Source organism: Mercenaria mercenaria, chromosome 3, assembly GCF_021730395.1.
Source record: "Mercenaria mercenaria strain notata chromosome 3, MADL_Memer_1, whole genome shotgun sequence".
In the NCBI taxonomy this organism is placed as follows: domain Eukaryota; kingdom Metazoa; phylum Mollusca; class Bivalvia; order Venerida; family Veneridae; genus Mercenaria; species Mercenaria mercenaria.
The window spans coordinates 54,688,027-54,705,504 of NC_069363.1; the positions used below are offsets into that span (position 1 = coordinate 54,688,027).

General features: G+C 33.6%; 2 protein-coding genes across 2 annotated transcripts; both read left to right on the forward strand.

The window, feature by feature from the left end:
• Nucleotides 1–229: 229 nt before the first annotated feature.
• Nucleotides 230–8,179, forward strand: LOC123524709 (uncharacterized). The gene is made up of 5 exons (XM_045303120.2): nucleotides 230–785; nucleotides 1,479–2,169; nucleotides 2,284–2,349; nucleotides 5,471–5,514; nucleotides 6,034–8,179. Exons 1-5 carry the CDS (start codon nucleotides 417–419, stop codon nucleotides 6,838–6,840), a joined length of 1,977 nt encoding a protein of 658 aa, XP_045159055.2. The 5' UTR covers nucleotides 230–416; the 3' UTR covers nucleotides 6,841–8,179.
• A 2,530-nt stretch (nucleotides 8,180–10,709) lies between these two features.
• On the forward strand, nucleotides 10,710–17,346 carry LOC123524708 (uncharacterized). Its single transcript, XM_045303119.2, has 4 exons — nucleotides 10,710–11,228; nucleotides 11,900–12,599; nucleotides 15,255–15,298; nucleotides 15,547–17,346. The coding sequence occupies exons 1-4, from the start codon at nucleotides 10,869–10,871 to the stop codon at nucleotides 16,435–16,437; spliced, it is 1,995 nt and encodes a 664-aa protein (XP_045159054.2). The 5' UTR covers nucleotides 10,710–10,868; the 3' UTR covers nucleotides 16,438–17,346.
• The last annotated feature ends 132 nt before the right edge of the window (nucleotides 17,347–17,478 follow it).

A 17,478-nucleotide genomic window follows, 5' to 3' on the forward strand; every position in this document is an offset into this window, starting at 1 on the left:
TCAAGAAATCGTGAAGTTTTTTCGTGAAATCGTGAATTCGTGAATTCATGAAATCGTGAATTCATGAAGTGGAAATCGTAAAATCGTGAATTCATGAAGTGGAAATCGTGAAATCAGGAAGCAGAAATCGTGAAATAATGAAGTTGAAATGTCACCACGGGTCTTTCGTAATTAAGTACACTCAACTACGCAGATTTGATCAGGAAGTGTGATAGTGAGTGTAAAGATGTATACTACTGTAGCTACCCTTTTAACCATAGAGCACTACAACATAAACAGTTAAAACGCTTTATCTTAAAAGAGGAAGTATTGGATAATATTTAGCTATATTTAAACTATATCTTTGGTAGTGAAGAAGTTCAACAAACTGATATTCTACACGAACGAGGTATGCTCATTTGCTCGATTAAAACGCGATGGCAGATGATCTGAAATTTGAAGACAAGACACAAACAATATCAGATATTCTGAAGACAAATGAATTACCTATGGTGGTAAGAATATACGAAGAGAAGAAACATGACGATGATTTTGACATTTGTCGTTCAAGAATATCAGGAAAGACGGAAGTGTTGTTTCAGACAAAGCTTAAAGTGAAGTATGGACATATAAGGATTTTGAAGTATTACGACAATGATGTTGTACAAAAGGAGAAGGGACCAGAATACGTTCTTGAACATGATACATATGTAGATGAAAAGTTTTTGATTCCATTGAAATACAGCGGTAAAGTGAATTTTGTGCACCGGCCTGGAAGCTGGAGAAGATATGCGATGATATCACAGGTAACATAATTTAGTTGTTATATAAAGGAAGTTATATCTATTGTTTATTTTAGTGGCGGTCTTTCGCATTTTTTATCTTTATCTTAAACCAGCAAGTCATTTAAGTTACAATTTAGGTACTATTGTATATTACTGTTTGTTGAACGTATGAATCGCAGTCAAGGGAACTAATAGCAGACTCAGTTTGACTAAGTGTACTTGATAACAAATGAAATGTGAAACACCAATCACACATCCTTACATTTCCCTTAATAGTCTGATACCAAAATAAGAAACTCCACACACAGTCCAGGGCAAACACGAGTAACGACAATAAAAGTTTATTGACATAAAAGGACTAGACAGCACAAAGAATCTGTTATCTGTACCTAAACGAGGTTGATTGTCTCAAACTTGTTCACAATAGAATAAACGTCACGTAATAAATGGTTTATGTTAGCATGTGTAAAGACACACATTAAGTTAGTATGTACATAAGAATCAAGGAGTGAGTCACTGAATTAGAAAGTCTAAAATAAAGAAATTGTAAAATGTTTAATTTCTGGACATGTACTATTTACATTTATGAAATGTCCGGTGCTCATGTGAAACATTGAAACCACTTTGACGATAAAAAATGACTACATTGTTGACACTAATATGCCTGCAGAATCAATCCCTGGATGCTTTCAAAGTGGTTGTTTATTATTTTAGGTTTTGAGTGAACTGCCTCGTTTTATAACTGTTGCTCAAGACGCGGTTGCGTTTCCGTCAAACGGCATCGGCAAAAACGTAATTGTTCCCGCAAAGACTACGTTAGAACTGGTACGTAAGTTCAAACTACCAAACGATAATACGACATACCTGGAGTGCAGTGATGGACACGTATCTTACTCTTTTAGCGAGAGGGATCGAATCAACTGTACTGAAGTAGATGATACAAAGTTTTATCATTTATTTGAACTTGTTCGTTGCAAGATGCTACCGAAAGTGATTCTTTTTCAAGAGGTTGATCCAGAAGACATTATTCTAATGGACAATGAACTTAACAGTGCCATGCTTACTAGTGTGGAAGGGCCTATAGAACTTCTCGGATTTGAAGATGTTGATGTCATTGTTGGGTGGGTGAGGGACAAGGAGTCTAAGACCTACAAGACCGTGCTTATACCTAGCGGACTTTGGAATGTGTTACTGGTACAGGAGAGAAGTCTACATGGGGAAGAAGAAAAGGCAAATTTTATCGCAAAGAAATACAAGCATTGTGTTGAAACTGGCTTCATTGAAAAGTGTTTATACTGGATGTCACCGGACAAATGTCATGTCACTTGGCTTAGAAGTCCCGATTTCTACAAGCGAACTATAAATGGGAAGCACATGTTTGAAGCAATAACAAATGATTTTCAAGGCAAGTAACCTTTTCAGATACTTTCGTGCGTTTTAATGTGTTGGATAAGAAAGAGATGTATGTTACTCACAAGTTTGTATTTTAAAAATGTCAGAAGTAACTATTTATTTACAGATTCAACCGATGATGAACCGATGTGTGACTATGAAGAAATCTTTGAACCTCCGCCGCCCCTACCAGGTAACTTATTTGTTGATGAACTGCCTCCGTTGCATTTATCCAAATATAACACATATAATTACAATGTCTTTTATATTAGCTAGCCTAGAACTTCCACAAGAAGGCTAGATGGTAAACGAAAACGAAATTCGTTTTTCAGACACTAAGTATGAATCGTAATTGTTACTTTTAATGATGGCTCTTATAGCTAGCAAACGTATTAAAGAACGTTTTTCTTTAAAGAATATGTTAAAATAGTCTTTTTTTTTAAATTGATGTTTTTCGGTTGAATTCAATGCTTCCAAAAGATCTTCTTATAGATTTTATCAAATATCATCACATCAATCTTTAAGTGCAATGTGGCGCCGTAAAAAGTCTTCTCGAACTTGCATTCAGTGTTGTTATCTGGTCCTGTGGAATCATGGAGTCCATTCAATATAATTATGTTTAACAGAATTCCGCTTAAGCCAGTGCTAGGGGGCATGAAGGGTGTTACACATTCCATTACGCCTCATGAACAGATTCAATCAAACCATAATATACTAGATTGATGTAAGGGTCTGTTATGTTTGTTTAAGTTACTCTTACACTATATATACATGAACTTTTCTTTTGATGAATAATTGAGGTAAGACTTACATACAATGGAAATTTACAGGGAAATTCTGGTCACAACTTGAAATCCTGTGTCGTGAACTGATCTTTAGTATTCACTTATCTTATGAACTTGCCAAACTGGTGTGAACTGGTTAGAGCTGAACATTTTATACATGAAAACCACAATAACATTGTGAAATACTTACCTTTTTGACAGTTTGTCAGTCTTCTCAGATTTCATTGTTACCAAAAGTTTCACTGGCGGAAATATTTGAAATACGCCCACTTCAATATTTTCTTCTAAGATTTCCATTTAAAATCACAGTTTCTACCTAAGAACAATTCATGATATATATATATTTGTAATTCATGATATTCAACACCAGGAATCCAGCTACCATTATCACACCCTATAAACGACTGTATTCCCCTCTTCCTCTTGCGAGTGATAAACTGACAGCTAAAAGTTGAAAAACAGCATTTTAAAGTGACTGATTTGCTTTGAAGATATATATATTTACATTTTATTGGAAGCTAAACATGATTTGTTTCTGTATATAATGTGTTAGTCTGATGACAGGTAGAATTATAGCAAAAAACTCGATTGATCACTGATTTTGTCCAGAAATTGTACATTGTCGGCGTCAAAAGTACTTATTTTCTTGCTTGAAGAATGACCTACATGTAAATTCCACTGTTTCATGGATAAAGAAACAATACTAGCTTGGTAAAATAAAATAAAATCATTGATAAATTCTCCAATTTGTTTATGACCGTAAATGAAAGAAGATTCGGTGTTATTTCCTGACTGTATGCACGCTTGCTTAATTACTGTACAAGTGCTTGCGAGTTTGGTAAAAAGACTGTATGCCTGTTTGTTAGTGACTTCTTTATAAAAGTTTGGCTTTTTTATGCTCTTGTAGTATTTCTTCATATTTAGAACATTTAGTAATGAAACTTTTTTTTCAAAATGTGTTTTTGGTGATATTTAGGTCCAGTTCAAATCTGGGTCAGATGGATTAAAAACTTGATCACCAAGTCAAATCAAAGGAAAAGCAAGTTAACACTCTAGAGGCCACATCTATGACCATATCGTAATGAAACTTAATATTAATCTTGATAATCTATAGGTGACTTTAAATCTGAGTCAAGTGGGGTCAAAAACTAGGTCACCAGATAAAATCAAATGAAAAGCCTGTTAACTCTGTATCGGCCATAAATATGGCAATATATCTAATGCCTACCCGCGACTACCCGATTTCATAATCATTTCTCATACATTTATACTTACTAAATAACATACAACTTTCGATATAAATGTCGGAATTTGCCGATCATACTGAAACAAAGACGAGGTACAACTCACGCCATTTTTAAAAAAAACGGAAGTGGATTAAGCAAGGCCTAGCAATGAAAACGACCAAATCCGCAAGAACAGATTCCCGGCGTGTGTGCGTTATCACTATCAGATGTAAATTATTTCTGACATGAGAAATAGCGGTAAATCTTGACAGGTACTAAACACGACGGCTGTATTTGTAACGATAACATGTTTATTTTATTACTGAGGAAGGGGGAATCGGGTAGTTAAACCATTAGGCCATTCAGCTATTTTGTACTACTTTTGAATCTTGTTGACTGATTTACCATGAAGTAAACTCTGAATTACTAATAAGGACTTAATCGACTTTTCCGATAATGCTTTCGTTATCCTTTTCCATTTATACGTCCATTCGCAGGATACTTGCGGGTGAAATAGCTTGTTTTTTTTTTAAATCAAAGGATCATTTTGTTGCAGACGGACAGACAGACGGGGGTCAACCTATAGTCCTCTGCTGTCTATTCTGATCGATATTTTGAAATCGTAAGGTAACATTTCTTCGTGTGATTTCCATAGGGAATCGACGGTTTATTTCTTGCAATACATAGTAGGGACTCTGTGTATACATTCAGTTTCTAATTCGTATTTTAGGATAGTGTATGTGTGTACAACCAACACTGAACGCTTGCATGTAAACGACGCTGAAGCATTCAATTAATTATTTAATTGAGTAGGATAGCGAGTCACAGACACTCCACCCCACCCCAATGGATTAGTACAAGCATCGCATGGGGGTTCGACATTAAATGACATTATAAATATGACGACTGATCAAAAGAAACAATTTTGTATGCATATTTTTTATTTCATTTTTGAAGGACATAAATCGCCTATTGTACTCGCAAGATGGAATACAGTATCACTCGCAATTACGCATTCAGATCAAATATCAAAATTGGCAATTCGGTTGACCTTCCATAGCGTCATAGAAAGTGCAACAACCGCTAACTTTCAATTTGTCATTGATAACTTCAACTAACTACTTCTTGTAAGTACTTGAAATCTAATTGTATGAAGGAACACTGTTGTTAGTATATGAAACTATTACTATAACCTATAGTAAAAGTACTTTTAATCTTGCATTCTATGCTTCCAAAGGATCTTCATATAGATTTCATTTCAATGCTACTTAACAAAACATTAATTCATCTTGTATTCTTTCAGAGAGACACCCAATCACACACGCAGATATTCAAGAACATGAAAAGGCATGGTTAAGTTACATTTTAATGAATTGTTTTATTAGTTAAGTGATTGTATTTGTAGAACGTTTTTTTTTTTTTTTGTAAAATGTTTCTCTTTTTTTTATCTTGACTTCTCTTCACTTTACAAATAAAGATTTTTTCTTACCTTGAAAGAAGTATATATATATATATATGTATTGCTATATTAATTGGCTATGTTGTTTTCTTTCTTGTTAATTACAAGGGTTATTATTTGATTTGGTGATTTGTACATGTCTCTTCGAATGATATAGTTTCACATCGCTTTTCCTATAGAAATTCTTCAGAAAGTTAGTAAAAAGTACAAGGTATTATTCTTTTGTGTATCGGTTTTGTGAATTCAGTTTACTATCCCCATGCGCACAACACATATTTTTTTTCAGTAATACAATTATTAGAAAACCTGTTATCATTTGCCTCACGAAAACCACTCGCTTGTTATAAAATAGTGTAATAAAATTAAGTATAATTATAATAAGGACATATGTCTTTTGTTCTATTTAGCGCCGTCATGAGAAGAAATCACTATTCAGAAAAGTACATAAAGAGCTTTTAAGCATGTTCAAGCATAAGCACTCGAAGAAAGGCCATCATGAGAATGAGCCACCCAAAATACCAGAAAGACCACACCTACTTTTATCAACTGAAAGTGAAAATTTGACAGCAAATGACAATGGGTTTAACAGTTTAGCAAATAACAGCAATGCGCTTGGTTCTCCAAGAAAGAATCATACATTTTCGGACAGCAATAGCTGTTCTGCGTCATCCCAAGACAGTGATATATATCAATATGGCCAATTGCCAGAGTCTGACGATGAAAACCATGATTATGATTATCCAGAAGTTGACCGTATAACAGACATGTTTCGAGCTGCTACTCAACGTAGACCATTACCAGCACCACCTTCTGAAACGCCAGTCACAGTATCAGTCACAGAAACTCCCGCAACATCAGCAACTGTGCCTGAAAATCTTAATCCAAAACCACCCGAAAGTGAGGGTCCGAAGTATGTATCGATGACAATGAAACAAGCTGAACATCTTTTTCGAGACAATCTTACACAAGATGACTTCTTTAAGTACACAGTGACAGAAACGTCTCATTGTTTCAAACATTGTGGTCTAGAAAACTTTGCAGAAAAATGTCATGAAAACCGACTGGACGGTAGTTTCTTTAGAAACTTTGACTTAAATGAGCTGAAGGAGGATCCCTTCAAACTAACCGGGTTTCAAATTTTGAAAGTCAAGAAAATGATCTATGACGGATGGAGACCAAAGGTCTATAAGTTAAGCAATCACGAAACTATATAAACATGATTAGTTGCTGTGCAGATTGATGGATCTGTCCACCTTGAATGTTTTTTCACCAATGTCATTGTTTACTTATTATCACGTGGTTGCCGTGTAACTTGTTATCAGCATGATTACCCTACGTTCGTCTTTGTATTACAGCTGTATGTAGGCATGTATGTTTAACTTTGCTTACAATATCTGCTATGTAGATTTTAAAGAAATATTTTCTCTCAGTGCGGCAATTTATATTTACATATTTACATGCTCTATGTTTTTGTATAGAGAGAAAAAAGCGTTGTAAACAACATTGGTGCAACATTTTCAGTCGAGATTGCACGCGCCATCTGACGTCATTCACAAAACAAAACATTAACAAAATGATTGAAATGGCGTCATTCGAAAGTATCTTTGAAAATTTGATACTAAAATTTCAAAAAAAGATCATTAAATTAAAGCTTATACTAATTTTTCTGACTGTAAGGATCAAAATTGAATAGACACTATATGGATTTAAGTATATTTTAAATAAAAATCAAGAAATGTGCGAATTACAATTTAATGCGATCAGGTATGTTTGGCTGTTGAAAAGATTGACAATATGATATTTATTTTTATTCTCCGATACTCGTGGAAATCAACTCATTTATTTTTGTAACAACCTTTTGTAAAAATGTGAACATATGGATTAAATGCTATTATTCTTGAGCGTTTAGACGGGTATAAACAATTTTAGGACTTTTTGCAAGTCATCCAATATAGCTAAACGCACGGAAAGTAGCAGTGATATATTTTTAAACGGATTATCTCTAAACAGATGTGTTTCAATTATAACAATATCACCTAATACTCCTGGCATTGGTCATGTACCCGTATGTAGAATCGGTGCAATATGACATTGACAATAAATAATTGTGCAATTGAATGGGGTATAGTTCAACACTAAATTCTGATTGGCTTAATTCAAATCAAAGGAAAGAATATTGAATTTGTTTTTGATGATAAGTACCAAACATTTATTGAATGACTTGCTTCGGACCTCCGGCAATAGCTTTTACTACTGACCAGGACGTCATTCTATACTATATGTAACCCGGCAGGCAATACTAACTTGTATAACACGATATCAACTGTGCAATCACTTTTTTGCAATATCGCATTGAATATAAGATGTGTGTTAAGCATGCACATAATGCATTAGAGCATTGAATAGACAGAATGATGTTTTGTATGATGATAAATATTTATGTTTTGAATGATAAAATTCGGAAACAATTTCAGTTCTTCTCTTTTGTGTGATAACTTATTAATATATTCTCCTTTAACGCTTTTGCTTATGCTAAAGTAAAAATACACTATACAGCTGCGTTTATTTTTTCTATACCCCTGAAATATTTCGAAATAGATTGTGCAACATGTCCATTTCCTAAGTGCAAAAACTACAAAACTACATTTCATAAATGACAAAATCATCTGTGAAAATATACAATGCTATTTTTCATCTTTTTCAACTATAACAAATGTGAATATGGTATTGAGACTAGTCAAAATGCTTGTTTTTATTGCTTTGATCACAGGAGTATTCATACTTATGTCCTTTGCGAGGTGAGCCAATAGATATATTGCAAAAAGTACCTGTCGATATATCTGATTATCTTAATTATTGAAACATCAACTTTTTTCTATTTATATTTAACAATTATTGATCTTACAACCCGCATATCATACCACATTAGCGCCAGGAACTGGTCTTTTGAACAAATTGTGCATTCTTTAGTTGTAAAACTTTTTATGTTTGCTTGATATGACCCCTGCACACACATTTTAACGTTATGACACGTTGTGGCGTCCTTATCAGTCAATTTAGTTGCATAGAGAATCCAGCTACACAATCTTAGATGTGCTTCACATTACCTGTAGATTCCTAGTCCCGTTCTTTTGAGTTTTTGGACAACAGTTCTTTATTGTAAACTGGTCTTCTAATTTAGAAAATTCAATTTATATCAATCCATACTTCTCCAAACGTATGAGATACTGAAATTTCAGATACAACTCTAAAGTAGATGGATAATAAAATCTGTGATTCTTGTGTGGTTATTGTTAACAAAATAGAATACCGTTGACTTTCAACAATAAATCATAGAATAATTATGCAGGTATCTTTTAGACATACGTTTACGAGCAAGGGCGTAAAGTTGCATATTTGTTTTATGTAACGTAGTAAAAACAAACATTTTAGTTATCACCAATGCCATGTACTATCAGACAAAAACGAGAGATATCTTAATACTGTATTACTTTTGTAGATATATTTAAATATTAATTTCTTTTTATATATTTATTATTTCTCGTTAAAAGTTATCGCTGTTAGAAAACGGCAGAGGTGTGCATTTTATTTCGAAATATTAGTAAGTTAATGCAGTTGTAATGTCAGCAATTTGTCTTTCGTTGACACACAAATGCACTAGCACCTGTTGATGTTGTTCACAGAACTCCAATTCGAAAGCAAAGTTTGTACTAAATATGAAGCAAAGAGGCAAAATAGAACCAACACTTAATTGTTGAGACACAGTGCGTGAAGCTTTGTTATTTATAAAGTTTACCACATACATAGTTGTGTCCGCTTCGAGTGCGGGATGTCGTGGGTTCGATCCCTGGCCGCGTCATACAAAAGACGTAAAAAATGGTACTAGCAGCTTCCTCGCTTGGCGCTCAGCTTTAAGAGGGTAGTGCTAGGACTGGTCAGCGTGGTGTAGGTATAATGTGACTGGGTGGGGTATCATGTCACGTGTCTACGGCATGATATTCCAGTGAGGCAGCATTATAAAGTTGGGTATTGTGCTCACTTCTACAAGTCACCGTCGTTTATATGACTGAAAAATTGTTGAAAAACGTTAAACCCGAACACACACACACACGCACGCACGCACGCACGCACGCACGCACACACACACACACACACACACACACATGCATGCATAGTTGTACCGTATTGAATACTTCCTCCATATGTCGCATGATCGGACATAATAAGGACACAAACATGCTTTATCATGAGGTGCACTTTCGTCCCCCTAAAACATGATTTAGGCAAATTAATTAAATGTTATTGTGTTTTTTTTTTCAGTACAGTTAATAATTTCACAACGTAAATTATTAAATACATTTCACTGCTGTTGAACTATACTTACATTAAGAAGACTGATTAATGCGGATCCGGGAAAATATTTATAAAAGAAAACTTTAATAAAGGGAGAGATAAAATATATACTTAGCTTCGATTAATTTATTAATCTCGTTGAATATCATAAATATTGTGATGACATGATACTCTGTAGGCAACCTGGATAGTGTTTAATTAAAACCATTGAAAGCACATGGCATGCATAAATATGTTCGTTTCACACTCTTAGAATATGTCTTGGCGAAGCTACTTGGCGAAAAATATTTTGATCTTACACTAACATAAACAAATGCTCTTAGCATATGTAACAGCATAAATTATTCCGTTGCTATTTAACTCAGACTTGTATGTTTCTCCCTTTGATTTTATTTTAATAATGGATGATGAGGTGAACATGAAAGAAACATGTGTAGAGAAAGAGGGAAACTTCCAAGACAAATCAGTTATAGTGCCAAATGAGGTAGAATACTTAATCCGTTAGCTCAACAACAGTACTGTCTTCTAAGAAAATGTTTCAAGAATGTCCCGTTACAATTATTTTGAAACAACAAATAATATGCAAATGTAAAATTTAATCTCGTGTTAATAAAAGAACAATTGACTTACAGCTCATATCATGTTCATGAAGTAGGAATGAAGCTATTTCTATATAATTATTATATTAATCTTCCTGGTACAATTAAACATAACATCACAAGTGTTGACCCACAGGAAATTAATTATCAATTGTTGTTTACGAATAATGACATATATGTGAAACTAAGAGAAGTTTAAACTCTGGACTTGTAATATCTCCCTATGTACTTTAATACTTATTATAGATCTACCAAAGCGGTGTTGACAGTTTGATCTAAATGTAAATAATATGGCTGGAATTACACAACAATCAAATGTTGAATTCGAACAGAAGGAATTAACAATAACTGAAGTGCTTCAAACGCAAACGCTTCCAATTATAGTTAAAACAAGCGCAAGTGGAACAAATCGTCGAATTCTAAATCAGCATGGTATACCCGAGAACAGAGAACTGCTGCTACAAAGAAAAATGAATGTGAAGTACGCACGTGTCAAAATGTTGACATCTCTTGATAAAGATGAACGACAAGGTCAACGGAATGACGAGCACATCAGAGATAACCATTATCTAATACCTGTAAAATACCATGGAAAAATAAAGTATGTTCACCCACCAGGACGCAGGCGACGATATGCATCTGTGCCTCAGGTACCCTTTTTCAAAATAAGTACAGCTAAATGTGAAAGACTAATTTCCATTTATTTAGAGCTTGTGTCCTTACAGATGAATAGAATCTCCCGTTTATTTTTATTAAAGAAAGATTGAAATTCTGATGACACGGCCAATTTTGCCGAAATGACAAATTTATATGCCCAGGCAATTACTAGATAAGTATATACAGTCTCACTGTCCAATCTGCAAGGGTTATTTCTGTGTCAAAATTGCCTCTTTTTTTTAAGAACTAAATACATATTATGCATAATGATTTAGATGTTTAGAGCTGGAAGCAATACATTTTGGATTTTTTACTGACCTTGCTTCTGTGTATTTTATATATGCCAGTCCCTGTTTATTCCCCCGAAATGTTCAAAACGTTTACACACACATGATGTTTTATGCTAAAAAGATATCTTGAATGTTTATCTGGTCGTGATAGGCACTTTACGATCTATGTACCACAGAAAGTAAGCTTATATTTCAATTAAGTCGCGAGCAGTAATAAAGTACAAATTCATTAACAAAAAGGGCTAAAACATTATTGTCATCTTGGACATACTAAACTATTACATAATTATGAAGTTAAGATTAAATTTGTTGCCATTTTACTCTTACATTGAAGTCAGTTAGATTCATGATAACATAATTCATATTTTTTGTAGGTACTACAGGACTTGCCTCGATACATAACTGTGTGGGAGAACACACGAGCTCTACCATGCAGTGGAGCGAGTGAATACATCACAGTTGAGGCAAATACCACACTAGAAATCGTCAGAAAAGCTACAAGGCCCGAAAACAAGGCAGTGATTCTTGAATGCAGTAATGGTGAAACATCTGTTGCATTTATGGAACAAGACAGACTAAACTGCACTGCCGTAGATGACACAAAACTGTACAATTTGTTTGAGCTCGTGCGTTCCAAATTGTTACCTAGAGTGTTTCAGTTTGATGCCGTTGACCCTAATGATATAACACATTTGAATGATGCATTATATGGTGAAACATTATCTGCAGTAGACAAACCAATGGAACTTCAAGGTTTTACAGACGTAGAATTGCTTGTTGGGTGGGCCCGAAATGAAATACAGGAGACGTATGAGACCGTTTTGATTCCCCGAAACATTTGGACGTCCGTGTTTGTACATAAAGAATGTCCAGAAAACAAAGCGAACACGATGCCATCTGTTTCAAGGGCATATGGACCTTGCAAAGAAGTTGATTTCATAGAGAAATCATTGTATCTACTACCGCTGAATCAGAGTAAAGTTATGTGGTTGATTGGTCCAACCTTCGAACGCAAAGGACAGTTCTACTCTTCAAACACAAATACTGAGGAAAATTCGGACACAGTTAAAGATGGTAATTTTTTGTACCCACTTCATCTTTTAAAAGAACAACTGATTATACAATCCCTTAATGAAATCTCGTATTGTACTATAGAATTTATATGTGTAAACGTTGATATACAAATACATGTCTAAGTGTAACTGTTAGATAATTATATCCGTCTCACTAACTCGTCTGTTCAGGCGCTCAGTAAACAATTATTATAATGCATTTGTAAAGCATGAAATTGGATTCTATATTTTGATTTTTTTTTTCATGTTTACATCGTTAAATCAAGAGGAAGTACGTTGCCATATACACTTCCCGTTATGAAATGACTTTGTAAATATCATTGTGTATGCTACACTTATCCTAGTAATTTCATTTTAAACTGTTGTAAAACAAATGAAAACTAAGGTGAAATCATCTTGGGTGGCTTTATCTTTTTGTCATAGTTGCATAGGAATGAGTTATATTTTACATTTTTGTAAACTAGACTAGTTTCTAGTCACTTGAAATCATAACGTTATTTGCCCTTTGAGGCATGTGGGCTGTTTGTTATCAAAAACAATATTGAAATATTTCAGTTACTCACCAGATATTTTAAATTTCCATTTCACAAGGATTTTCTACTAAGTGATCTAGAACCGATATGATCAGATGGCAAAATTGTCGCCACATTGTGACACAAAAGCTGAAATCGATATCAAAACTGTGATGTACTAATCATTAAACTATATCACCTCAACACTTTCAACATTTTTCACATACTCATTTACGACAAAATATCGTCAAATAATGTTTTAAAGCCTTCAAAAAGGTTATTACACAAAACAATGCAATTATTCTTCGACCGAATTCATGCATTCAGTTAAATGTAATAATGTATGCACTTTGACAAACATAAAATTGTATTTTGCAACATTTGACAATACATAAACGCAATACGACTCAGAAATATAACATGAAAAATAATGCAGCAACAGTAATTTTATTCAACAAAGGCCACAACATCAGAAACTTGGTTCCAGTCTTTTCAAAACAAACAAAACTGAGACGTTTACCGCCATCAAACATTGTCCAACCTTGTCAATTTGGTAATGGGTATATCACAATCATGATAGTACAAATATTCTTCTGCTGGCGGCAAGTGATTCTCTCTTTGCGACCAGTGCAGACCAAGATGATGCTATTCAGTCAGTAAATTTTCTTCGAATAATAAATGGTACTGCCCAAATTGAATGAAAAGTTGACGAAATAAGCATAACCCTATTACGTATAATTTATGATGTTTAATTTTGAACTAATTCATGCGTGAAACGGAGTAAATAATTTACGGCATAAGTACCGCTCCGTATTATGGCGTTTTTATTTTTAGCAGTATGTAAAGTAAACATGCATTCTCGTATACGAAGGAAGATCAATAGTTGTCTTGTTGGCGCAATGGATGAGAGGATTGATATGTAATCAGTTCGCAGTGATAGTTTTGACGGTTCGAATCTTGTATCCGTCCTTTTTCTTTTTGCATTACTTATTGTGTAAGTTTGTTTTTCTCTGGTTTTTTAATTCATTGTCAGTTCTATTTTTTTTTTTTCGCACAAATTCGGTAGAATCTTTAAATTAACCGATACCGAAATAATGGCCTCGCAAAGATATTTAAAATGAAGTGTAAGATTGTCATAAAATTTATAAAACTAATCCGTTGTGCTTTAAGATATAACAAAAAAGCTACGAAAACATTACATCATTTTAAAGGTTAAGTGTATTTAAGCATAATAACGCGTTAATAACGACGTTTTTCAGTTTGTGGAAAAAGTTGGAACAAGATTAACTTGAGTTGTCTTCGTTGAATCGTATTGAAAAATAAAAAAAAGATAAACACAGTTTTAAAATTAAATGTTAAATGTCTGGAAATCAAACCCGCTACGAAATAGTACAAAACCTATATTGTTACCGCTCGGCTAACAATAAATTACTGTTTGTATCGGAAAAGTGGTTTATTAACTTAATTTTATGTTATTGTTTTTTGTTGTTGTTTTTTGTTGACATTTCAAAACGCCATACTACTGTGCGATACCTATATCACAATTTTCGGTCTGCGATAACTTCGATGTATATGAGGTCAACAACGATAAAAAATCAATAATAAACATATGTTTATTTATAACATGTAGACATGATTAATGTCAAATTTTTTAATAACTCAAGGCACATAAGAGGTGTTTTACGACACAAATAGAAATTTCTAAGTACCACGTTCTTAAGTGGTTGAGCTGAATACACAGTTACATCAAAACCTATGTATGTAGCACAGTGTTAAGCTGTTTTGATCTTAAAATGTTTCCATAGGCAAAACGAAATACACTGAAGTCTTTTTGATAATAGTTAGTTACAGCATTCGAGACAAAATTGTTTATTCTTACGAGTTCTGTGTCATTTTGCGACGTTCATTTTTGCAGTGTGCATCTTGAAAAGCGTTTATTTGCGAATAGGCATTTCTTCATGATGTTTTTTTTATCAAGTATGAGCTACATATAATACAACATTCTTAGATAGGTGTTTTTAGAGCTATGCTTTACAAGTGTATTACGTGAGTGTCATTGTTATACATACTTGTAATCAGCGTGTACTAAGAACTGAGTAATGACTTAAGAAACTTAAATAAGATGATTTTTCCTTTATCCCCAGAAAAAATGTACCATGGACCAGTTGTTCTACTTCCACAAGTAAAGGTATATGTCTTTGTTTTATTTTCACCTCTGAATAAAGGGAATGTTAAATATTACATAATTTAAGACGCTTCTGCTTTCTAATGGTTAATCATGATTCTAGACATTCGAAAACAAAAAAAGAACAGAGATTTAAGACATATTTGCTTTATATTACATGTATATTCGGTGAAATATAAAAGTGTTACAGTTCAAAATCATATATATCGAAAATTAACATAGAAAGTATTTCTCTACAATCTTTCTTTTAGAAAAAGAAAACACTTTTCAAGAAGGTACATGGAGAGCTGTTGCGTTTGTTTAAGTCAAGCAACGACGTGAAGCCTAGTCAACAGAAACTGAAACTTCTTTCAAGAACAAAAACAACACCAACACCAACATCAATACCAAAAAAGTTACAGAAGCACTACACGAAAGATGTACACGGTCGTATTTCCAGATGTTCATCATTGAGAGAAATGCGATCAGAGCCAACAAACCTGACATGCATGCGAAGAAATTACGGTGACAGGGCAAGTTATTTAGAATTTCTTGTTGGAGATCCTGGCTGTCAACCATTCACGGTAAAATCAGAACACTCACGATTGTCCGTATCGTTAGGAGACATACCGTCTGCTATATCCTCTGATAAGAATAGTATTGAAAACAACACATGGCACATCAGTTCATTTTGCACTGGGATAGAGAAACCAAGCGACGATTATTCAGAAATTGGCGATACTTCCAAAGCCGATGAAGAAGCTGGAGGAGATAAAGCTTGCTTAGGTACTGCACCGATTGAACAATCTTATGAAAAAAGATATGCACAAGAATCATGTGTTGCTATGCACAACTTCGTACCAAGCGTCAAAGAAACACAGAGATTGCGGATTGATCCTCAAGAGCATATTAAAAATGTAATACCGACAAAAGGTCAAGAAGCAGAGGAAGTATTTTATCGGTACACCGTCATTGAAACATATGAATGCTTTAAAGAATGTGGATTAGAGGAGTTTGCTGTGAAGTGTAAGGAACACAAATTAGACGGTACATTCTTTCGAAACTTTAATTATGAAGAGCTGAAAGAAGACCCTTTTTATTTGTCAAAATTTTGTATATTAAAACTTACAAAAATTATTCATGACGGATGGAGGCCCACTTGAGAACTAACAAGAAAAACAATACTCTCTGTAATACTGCTTCAAATATTTAGTTATTGGGTAGATTTTCACAATTCTTTTCTATTCAATTGACATATGTATAGACGAATTTACAACGCCGTTGGTTGCCCTGTTGTCTAACCAGATGTTTTGATTTTAATGGTTATGCACTTTTTTCGTGTGGCAAAGAGACCGCCTGTCCGCAAGCATTCTCATGTCTAGATCTATTCATAAAACGAACAGTTAACTTGTTTCTTACATATTATGGTAGGTCTGCACTTCCGAATACATTTTTTCTACATTGTAGAATTTGATTAAACCTTGATTTTTCACAACCTAAGAATATACTTAGAAAATTCGGCAAATTGAAAAGAAAGGGGCCGTGTGCTCGATTTTTTGCTAGACTCTTTTGAAATATTTTGACCTCACTCAAGTTTTTATTTGGGAGTCTATAGGAAAATCACAATTTTGATAACTTTTTCGTGAATAAATTTTATTCTAAAATGTAGATTGTAATGAAACTTCTCCCATTCGTTGATAAACGATAAACGGTTGTAGTATTGTAGACCTGTGTGCTTGTTTTAGTGATATTTGGTCATGAATAAGTAGATCCGTTCATTTCAAGCTGATTTAAAAATATTTTTGGAACTATTTAACATGCCAGATGTTTTAATATCAAATATATTACGTGGCGGGTTGTTTCTTAGATCAAAAATAATAATATAACACCATTATACCGACAATTGTAAATACAATCTATAAGAAGATCTTTTGGAACTTTGCTTGAAATTTTCTTTTAAAATGATGTTTATATTGAAAAAAAATCTAAATTTCTAAGGTCCGTATCAAAAACTTAAATTGCAATTGTTTTTTTTTTTTACTTAAGGAAAATACCTAATGTATCTCATTTCATGTTTATATTCTTTATCATTTCCATATTATTATCCAAACATATACCGTGTGCAGAAATCAACAACCTTCAATTAAGAATATAATTAGAATAAACTTGAATTCCACATAAAATAGAGACCATGGCATAACAAT

Bases quoted from the DNA above. Each gene is read 5' to 3' on its own strand.
- LOC123524709 (XM_045303120.2), top strand. From the start codon at position 417: ATGGCAGATGATCTGAAATTTGAAGACAAGACACAAACAATATCAGAT. The intron at 2,350-5,470 runs GTAACTTATTTG...GTATTCTTTCAG, and splicing joins ACCTCCGCCGCCCCTACCAG to AGAGACACCCAATCACACAC. The intron at 5,515-6,033 runs GCATGGTTAAGT...TGTTCTATTTAG, and splicing joins ATATTCAAGAACATGAAAAG to CGCCGTCATGAGAAGAAATC.
- LOC123524708 (XM_045303119.2), top strand. From the start codon at position 10,869: ATGGCTGGAATTACACAACAATCAAATGTTGAATTCGAACAGAAGGAA. The intron at 12,600-15,254 runs GTAATTTTTTGT...CTTTATCCCCAG, and splicing joins TTCGGACACAGTTAAAGATG to AAAAAATGTACCATGGACCA. The intron at 15,299-15,546 runs GTATATGTCTTT...TCTTTCTTTTAG, and splicing joins TTCTACTTCCACAAGTAAAG to AAAAAGAAAACACTTTTCAA.